General features: G+C 43.2%; 1 protein-coding gene across 7 annotated transcripts in view; it reads right to left on the reverse strand.

The window, feature by feature from the left end:
- The window catches only part of IFT25 (intraflagellar transport 25), a 59,930-nt gene that overhangs the window by 50,244 nt on the left and 108 nt on the right, over nt 1-9,578 (reverse strand). Inside the window, exons 1-2 of one of the 7 annotated variants that reach the window (XM_010348789.3) lie at nt 7,808-9,101; nt 3,261-3,373 (exon numbers count right to left, since the gene is read on the reverse strand). In XM_010348789.3, coding sequence (XP_010347091.2) covers nt 3,261-3,373; nt 7,808-7,822 — 128 coding nt within the window. In that variant the 5' untranslated portion in view covers nt 7,823-9,101. Of the gene's footprint in view, nt 1-3,260; nt 3,374-7,807; nt 9,114-9,156; nt 9,296-9,578 lie in introns of those variants that run through there. The other 6 variants (XM_074380858.1, XM_039473571.2, XM_039473572.2 and 3 more) reach the window with 6 other exon arrangements.

The raw sequence follows: 9,578 nt of genomic DNA on the forward strand, positions 1-9,578 counted from the left end.
TCCCAGCACTTTGGGAGGCCGAGGCGGGCGGATCACGAGGTCAAGAGATTGAGACCATCCTGGCCAACATGGTGAAACCCCGTCTTTACTAAAAAAATACAAAAATTAGCTGGACGTGGTGCCGTGTGCCTGTAGTCCCAGCTACTCAGGAGGCTGAGGCAGGGGAATTGCTTGAACCCCGGAGACAGAGGTTGCAGTGAGCCGAGATCGTGTCACTGCACTCCAGCCTGGCGACAGAGTAAGACCCTGTCTCCAAAAAAAAAAAAAAAAGAAAGAAAAGAAAAGAAAAAGAAAACTAATCTATCTAATCTATCTCCAATCAGAATCCAGGAGTGTTTCTGGAAAGTCCTCTATTTCTGGCAAACAACTTAAGGCAAATCTCCATAGTTCTGTGTATCCTTAAAGCAGTTCCCATATTAATTTTTCTACTCCAAGTCATAGTAGGATAGTAACTACTACCTAAATTTCAGGAAGTAAACAAGTAAGAAGAAGAAAGAAGAGACACAGGCAAAAAGCAGGTATTGTATTTTTGATACAAACTAAGTTTGAGTTTACCTAGTGTAGCACAAAGATCCCTGAGGAACAAGTTAGAAGACATAAGTGTCAGTTGATTCTGCCACTTGCTTACCTGTGTAATTTTGAGCAAGTCATTTTTTTTTTTATTGCATTTTAGGTTTTGGGGTACATTGTGAAGAACATGCAAGATTGTTGCATAGGTACACACATGGCAGTGTGGTTTGCTGCCTTCCTTCCTCTCACCTGTATCTGTCATTTCTCCCCATGCTCTCTCTTCCCACCTCCTCACCCCGCTGTCCCTCCCCCATTTCCCCTCAATGGACCCCAGTGTGTAGGGCTCCCCTCCCTGTGTCCATGTGTTCTCATTGTTCAACACCTGCCTATGAGTGAGAACATGTGGTGTTTGATTTTCTGCTCTTGTGTCAGTTTTCTGAGGATGATGGTTTCCAGGTTCATCCATGTCCCTACAAAGGACACGAACTCATCATTTTTGATGGCTACATAATATTCCATGGTGTATATGTACCACATTTTCCCTGTCCAGTCTATCGTCGATGGGCATTTGGGTTGGTTCCAGGTCTTTGCTATTGTAAACAGTGCTGCAATGAACATTCGTGTGCAGGTGTCCTTACAGTAGAATAATTTATAATCTTTTGGATATATACCCAGTAATGGGATTGCTGGGTCAAATGGGATTTCTATTTTTAGGTCCTTGAGGAATTGCCAGACTGTCTTCCACAATGGTTGAACTAATTTACACTCCCACCAACAGTATAAAAGTGTTCCTATTTCTCCACGCCCTCTCCAGCATCTGTTGTCTCCAGATTTTTTAATGATCGCCATTCTAACTGGTGTGAGATGGTATCTCAATGTGGTTTTGATTTGCATTTCTCTAATGACCAGTGATGATGAGCATTTTTTTCATATGTTTGTTAGCCTCCTGTATGTCCTCTTTTGTAAAGTGTCTGTTTATATCCTTCGCCCACTTTTGAATGGGCTTGTTTGTTTTTTTCTTGTAGATCTGTTTTAGTTCTTTGTAAATTCTGGATATCAGCCCTTTGTCAGATGGGTAGACTGCAAAAATTTTTTCCCATTCTGTTGGTTGCCGATTCACTCTAAAGACTGTTTCTTTTGCCGTGCAGAAGCTGTGGAGTTTGATTAGGTCCCATTTGTCTATTTTGGCTTTTGTTGCCAAGAGCAAGTCATTTTTATTTGCAGGTCATCTGATCTATTTTTTTTGAGATGGAGTCTCACTCTGTCACCCAGGCTGGAGTGCAGTGGGGCGACCTTGGCTCACTGCATCCTCCGCCTCCCGGGTTCAGGTGATTCTCCTGCTTCAGCTTCCTGAGTAGCTGGGATTATAGACACATGCCACCACATCCTGCTAATTTTTATATTTTTTAGTAGAGACAGGGTTCCACCATATTGGTCAGGCTGGTCTCGAACTCTTGACCTTGTGATCCACCCACCTCAGCCTCCCAAAGTGCTAAGATTACAGGCGTAAGCCACCACACCCAGCCCTGATCATTCTTTTCTTAATCTTTACAATGGAATTGTAAAGGGTCAACTGACATACTATCCATGAAATTATAAAGCCCTACATGCAAAAGTATAGTAATTTATATGCATATAAATGTGTTTTTATGTGTGTGCGTGTGTGTAGACTATGATTATTTTCCAATATTATTCCAGTTTGACTCAGAGAAATAGTCTCTGACTTCCAGGAATTCACAGTTGAGAGAAGGAACAAACAGTAAAAGTAAACAATACAATAAAGGAAAAAGTAAGGCAACAGAGGTATGTACCAGATGTTACTGGAGCCCAGCAGATAGATGATCCTATCTGAGCAGAAAAGTCAGTTGTCATAAAGATTACAACTAGACTTCAAGGAAGAGGTTGAGTTGCTAGAATTTCATCCAGATATGTGGGCTTCAAGATATATAAAGAATCATGAAACCTCTGTTACAACTGGTTCTGCCTTCAATAATTAAAAGTTGTACTTAACTTCTTTAGACCTCTCTTACCACAAGTCTAAAATAAAGGGTTTTGGCAAAATAAACCCATAAGTCCCTCCAGCCCTAAAATCAGGTGGTTCTAGGAGTCAAACTCTAGTCATTGTACATATACCAAGAAAGAGGGTTCAAGAAAGTAATAAGCCAGAACTATTAAAAAAGGAGTTCTCCCATTAACTGCTTTTTCTTGGAATTAGAAGTCTAAAAACAATATTTAGAAAAATATCTACCTAGAAAAAGCTCTAGCACAGTGAAGAGAAGAAATTGGAAGGATATCAAAAAAGGGGAGAAGCAAACAATACATGATAGCAGGGAATGAAGTATTCAGTTCTGCAAAGATGTTACTTAGACCAGTAAGGAAACAGGTAGTAAACAGGAAGTTACAATATTTACATTCTTATTCCAAGAAAAACCTGGAGTAAAACCATAACCAGACCTTAAACTTTATACTTCCATAAAATGAAGTTGTTGTGTTTTTGCCTTGGTAAACCACTTCTAAAAAAACCTATTTGTATAAAGAGTTCAGTTTAGGAATTACAAAGAAAAGAATCAAAAACCTAAATATACACAAGTGAATTAGTTTCAGAAATGGTACCAAAAGTGGATATCAGGTAATCCACCAAACATTTACTAAACTCTGTTTAATAGGGCAAGTTGTTATAAAACACAGTCCAAATACTCAAGGGATTCACTGACTTAAGACCGAAAACAACAAGCTATAGTAACTCTTACCCATCAATGATATTTTCAGGTGGGTGTTTCTCATCACTTGATGTAGCTAAAATCACTTCCGACCCTTCAGAGCTCAGACAGAGTTCAGTTTTTCTCATCTTAAAGTGTTTAACCTGCAAATTAAAAAATAATTTAAAAAAAGCAACTTCTTGATTCTCTAAACTTTATCTGAGAAAACCAAGTGAGAAGGAAAGGCTGTTGCCTAGCAGATAGTTTAACACCCAAGCTATTTAACATGTAGGAGGGACTCTAACATGTTTGTTTACATAAGAAAGCTCTCCCAGGGATAATCTATAAGACGTGACTATTTCTGCTACTCTGCTCCACAAAATAAGTCCCTGACTACCCTAACCAAACAAAAAAACGAAACACTGAGGCACCAGAAGATGTTCAACAGAGGAGAAGAACATGGAATACCATAAAAATACTGGATTAATCCGAAAGAAGGCAGAAAAAGAGAAACAAAAGAAGAAAAATGGGACAAATAGAAAATAGCAAGAACACAGATTTAAATCAAAATACATCAATTATTCCATTAAGTGTTAATAAACTAAACACTCAATTATTCGATTAAATTTTAAAAAAAAACAAACCAACAACTAAATACTGTTTTCCAGAGACACATTCTAAATATAAAGATACAGACTAAAAGCAAAATGACAGAAGAGGGTATAAACTGTTAACATCTGGCAAGGTAAATTTCCCTACTTACATTTTTTAAATTTTTTCATTAATTTACTTTTTTTAGAGACAGAGTCTCACTCTGTCACCAAGGCTGATGTGCACTGGAGCAATCATGGCTCACTACAGCCCTGAACTCTAGGGCTCAAGTGATCCTCCTACCGTAGCCTCCCAAGCAGCTAGGACTACAGGTATGCCACCATGATTGGCTAATTTTTTTAAAAATTTCTGTAGAGGCTGAGGGGGGCAGATCATGAGGTCAAGAGATTGAGACCATCCTGGCCAACATGAAGATTGAAACTTCATCTCTACTAAAAATACAAACATTAGCTGGGCGTGGTGGTACACACCTGTAATCTCAGCTACTTGGGAGGGTGAGGCAGAAGAATCACTTGAACTCAGGAGGCAGAGGCTGCAGTGAGCCGAGACCATGCCACTGCACTCCAGCCTGGCAACAGAGAGAGACTATGTCTCAAAAAAAAAAAAAAATTCTGTAGAGATGGGGTCTTGCTATGCTGCACAGGCCAGTCTTAAAACTCCTGGCCTCAAGTGATCCTCCTGCCTCAGCCCTTGAAAGTGCTGGGATTAAAGGCATGCACCACTGTGCCTGGCCAATATCAGTATTTTATTAAAATGCATTTATTCTTAGTTTTTATTAGCATAAAGTTTACTTTGTATTATACTTTAAAAACTAGTATTGATAGTAGTAAAAGTGTAGTAACATTAGTAAGAAAAAACACATATATTCTAAATTTTTTTTTTTTTTTTTTTTTTGAGACGGAGTTTCGCTCTTGTTACCCAGGCTGGAGTGCAATGGCGCGACCTCGGCTCACCGCAACCTCCGCCTCCTGGGCTCAGGCAATTCTCCTGTCTCAGCCTCCTGAGTAGCTGGGATTACAGGCACGCGCCACCATGCCCAGCTAATTTTTTGTATTTTTAGTAGAGACGGGGTTTCACCATGTTGACCAGGATGGTCTCGATCTCTCGACTTCGTGATCCACCCGCCTCAGCCTCCCAAAGTGCTGGGATTACAGGCTTGAGCCACCGCGCCCGGCCTTATTCTAAATTTTTTTGTGCCTGTTTTCTCTACCAATCTTACCACAGCTTTTAACACTATTGATACCAGAGAACCGGTCAGTGTGGGATGAACACTGTCAACCCTTAGTTTTAAGATGAGAAAGACAGTGAATTCTATAAATACAGATTGATAAACTTGGATGCTAATTCTCAACAAAACCCTAAAATTATTAAATTTCATTATTAAAATGGTGGCCTTGAAAATGTAAACAAGGAAGTACTAAAATTGGAAGTAGGAGTAACATTAGTTTACAGGCTATACCAAAGCTATACATTTCTGTTTGTCTGATGGAGTTCCTACCCATTTCGAGCATGTTCTAAACATTTCAACAAAGCTTCAGACAAAGCCTCTCAAGATACCCCGTGGACCTGACAGAGAAACATGAATTGGGTGAAAGGCAGTACTCAAAAGAATGATGATTAATGGAAGAAACCGAACTTGTGGAGGACGTGATTTCCTACTTAACATTTTTATTAATTAAGATGTACAAAGTATGCTTATCAATTTAGCAGATACAAAGCTGGGATGTCAGCTGATATGCTGGGTGACAGAATTAGCATTAAAAAAAAAATGAGCAAGCTAGAAAGATGGCTTGCAATGAGTAAGATATTTAATAAGGATAAAAGTAAAAGCCTATACTCAGTCTTGAAAAAAATCAATCATACAAGGGTTGGTCTAAATCAGGAGTTAGCAAACTACTGCCCGTGAGCCAAATCAAGCCTGCCATCTGTTTTTGTATGGCCCACAAGCTAAAAATGTGTTTAACATTTAATAATATTTTTTAAAAATTAAAATATTCTGACACATAAAAATTACATGAAATTCAGATTTTAATGTTCATGCATATTGGAAAGTAGCTATGCTCATTCATTTGCTTATATATTGTCTATAGCTGATTATACGTTACAGTGACATAGCTGAGTCACTGTGACAGACTATAAGGCCCATAAAACCGAAAATATTTACTATTTGGCCTTTGACAAAAAAGTTTGCCAACCTCTGATATAGATGTATAAAACATATAGGTTTGGTTGATCACAAAGTCAATATAAGGTAACAGTGTACTGCCCCTAAAGGTAATAGAATGCTGTCTTATAGAGGTACCACATTCCATCAACATTTTTGAACACCAATTGAACTAAGGGCCAAGCACTGTGCTAGTATTGCAAAGATGAAACAACCTAAGTGACTAAGACTTTGTTCCTGCCTTCAAGCTCAGAGTCAAGGAAGATGAACAAGCATGCAACTAACAATATAATATACCATGTGCTAACACAGCATGATGCACATCCAGAATACTGTGTTCGGTTCTGGGTAGTACGTTTTAAGCAGGACATTGTCAGGCTTGATATTGTTGAGAGGAGAGTAAAAAGTTCATGATCATAGAGAAAGGTGAAAAATATAAATGTCATTACGATTTTTACTCAGCAGTGCTCACAAATGGAAAAAGGATTAAATTTTTTTTTTTTTAACACCTCTAGGAGTGTGAATTGGACTCAACAAATGCACATTTTAAGCAGGAAGACATTGGAGAGATAAGGATTTTCTTGCAAAGGAAAGTTTTAAAATTTCTTTCATCCCTGAAAATGTCCAAGAAGAGTCAATAAAAGATCATAATCTGTGGAGGAAGCCAAAGAAAGGATTCCTGCATTGGCAGTTCTCTTAGGCTGAGCCAAATTCTAGGAAAGGTGGGTTGGGAATAGATAATGAAAGATCTGAAAAGCCAGGTTAATAGCAATGGACTTTATTCCATACTCCAGTGGTTCTAAACTGGACTGGGAGTAGATTTTGGCCTCCAAGGACACTTCACAAAACCTGAAAAGTTTTAGGGTCACAACTCGGGAGGGACAATGCTGCTAAATATACCATCACATATAGGACAGCACCCCACAAGTAATTACTGGTCCCAAGTATAAACAGAGTCAAGCTGGGGAAACCAAGCAGTACTCTATGGCCCAGGCTGGAATGCAATGACACAGTCTTGGCTCACTGCAACCTCTGTTTCCCGGGCTCAGCGATCTACCCATCTCAGCCTTCCTAGCAGCTGGGACTATAGGCAGGGACCACCATGCCCGGCTAATTTTTTTGTTTTGTAGAAATGGGTTATGCCGTGTTTCCAGACTGGTCTCTAACTCGTGAGCTCAAGTTATCTGCCTGCCTCGGCCTCCCAAACTGCTGGGATTACAGGAGCGAGGTCACTGCACCCAGCCGAGAACCTGTTTTTTTTTGTTTTTTGTTTTTTTGTTTGTTTGTTTTTGAGACAGATTCTCACTCTGTCGCCAGGCTGGAATGCAGTATCTCAGCCCACTGCAACCTCCGCCTTCCGGATTCAAGTGATTCTCCTGCCTCAGCCTCCCGAGTAACTGAGAGTGCAGGCGTGTGTCACTATGCCAGGCTAATTTTTGTATTTTTCGTGCAGACGGGGTTTCACCATGTTGACCTCGTGATCTGCCCACCTCTGCCTCCCAAAGTGTTGGGATTACAGGTGTGAGCCCCTGTGCCTGGCCAAACTTGTTTTTTAAAAAGCGTTAACACTTTAGGGTTGATACAGAGCAGATGAATAGGAATGAATGTACTCTCCAAATGTTCAGTTCTTTTCTTACCTCACATTCTTAATTATCTAAGATTTCTGAGAGAGGCAAACACATGCTTTAATACAAAACCCATTTCATACCTCGTATATCTTCCTATTTCCTGTTTTGGGTAGAATTACTTAAGTAGAAATGGGCAGAGACTGGGTTTTCTTTAAGGTTCTTTTGTTGCACTTAATGAAAAGAGGCAAACTAACCTTAGAGAAATCCATACAATGCCAGGTGCTGTGGTTCACGCCTATAATCCTGGCAGTTTAGGAGGCTGAGGTGGGCGGATCGCTGGAGCTCACAAGTTCGAGACCAGCCTGGGCAACATGGTAAAATCCCTGAACTCTCTCTACTAGAAATACAAAAATTAGCTGGGTCTGGTGGCTGGAATCTGTAATCCCAGCACTTTGGGAGGCGGAAGCGGGCGGATCACTTGAGGCCAGCAGCTCAAGACCAGCCTGACCAACATGGTGAAACCTCGTCTCTACTAAAAATATAAAAATTAGACGGGTATGGTGGCAGGCGCCTGTAACCCCAGCTACTTGGGAGGATGAGGCAGGATAATCGACTGAACCCAGGAGGCAGAGGTTCAGTGAGCCGAGATCGCGTCATTGCACTCTAGCCTGGGCGACTGAAAAAAAAGAAAAGTGCAAGTTTGGGAGGCAGTCTAATCCTCCACCCCTTTAGAACAAGGCAATTTCCTCAGGGCTGCAGTTTACCAAAGGTGGTACACTCTAGGGTGCTATCCTTTCCATTTTTTACAATCCCTGACCCTGGACTTCCCTGATGCCTTATCCTGTCTTCTAAACCAGGGCCACTGGTTTCATCCCCAGTTCAGCCTTTCATCGCCAGCTCACATGCCCTTTGTGGTCCTTTTTCCCCCAAACCTCTCCAGGTCAAGTCCTCAGAGGACATTCTCCCTGACCAGCGTCTTGCTTCTGTTGCTACAGCTGGACTCCTCACACCCTCTGCCAAGCATCATCCATTGGGAACCTGGCGTACTTTAGAAAACACGGACCCGGCCTATGGCTTCGGACTCCACGGGGCCAGGGCCACGGCCTTCAAGACAAACCAGCCCTGGCACCACCTTCTCACCTCCACCCAAATCCTCCTCAGTCCAAGGCCGGGTGGAGATCTTCGAGGGCCCTAAAGCCTCGATTTGCGGAGGCCACGCCCCAAATTATGTAAAGAATATATTAATAAATTGCCCCCAACCTTAGGTATAACTCATAGCTAGAGGGGTTACGTTGCGGCTGACCGCTTACATTTTGGTAGACTAATTAATTTCGACTTGCAACTGGTTTTCCCTTTTGGTCAAGACGCTATTTCTGGCCCCAAAGAGCTTAGTGGGCTGGCACTGGCGACTCCAGGGCCTAGAGGAGAAGGCCGGCCCGCGACGGCCCTTCTGCGCCTCCCGCCGCGCGTCTCTTCACCACCCCTCCACTCTTGCTCCCTTCCCAACAGCATCCCCTTCCTTCTGCCTTGCCCGGCCAGGCCCCCACATCCGCTGGTGCCAGCCCGCTCGCCCCGCAACCCGCTCGCCCCGCAACCCGCTCGCCTGAGACTCCAGTTAGCTCCGGGCGCCAGACCACCGGGGCTGGAAACCTCCCTTGCTCCCCGCCCCACGCAGCGCGTCCCGGCCCGCGGCTCCACCCCTCTCCCCGCGGCGTCCTCGGGAGTCCCCGGGCGCGCGCGTCCAACTCCGACCTCTTCGCGCCACGCCTCCCACAGGCTCCGCCCCCTCATCGCGGCCTCAGCGGAGTTCCCGGGTGCGCTCGCTCCCACCCGAAGCTCTTCGCGCCACGCCTCCCGCAGGCCCCGCCCCACCCTCGGCCCCGCCCACTTCGGCTCCTTTGACTTCGCGGGCCAAGATGCGCAACCCCGCCCGAGCGCCTTTCCCCAGGCCAGCCCCAGAGCGCGCTCTGCTTACCCTTACCCTCCCTCAGCTCGGCTCTACCCCCGGGGCCCACAAAACCCAGG

The sequence above is a fragment of the Saimiri boliviensis genome, chromosome 11 (genome assembly GCF_048565385.1).
Source record: "Saimiri boliviensis isolate mSaiBol1 chromosome 11, mSaiBol1.pri, whole genome shotgun sequence".
Lineage (NCBI taxonomy): Eukaryota > Metazoa > Chordata > Mammalia > Primates > Cebidae > Saimiri > Saimiri boliviensis.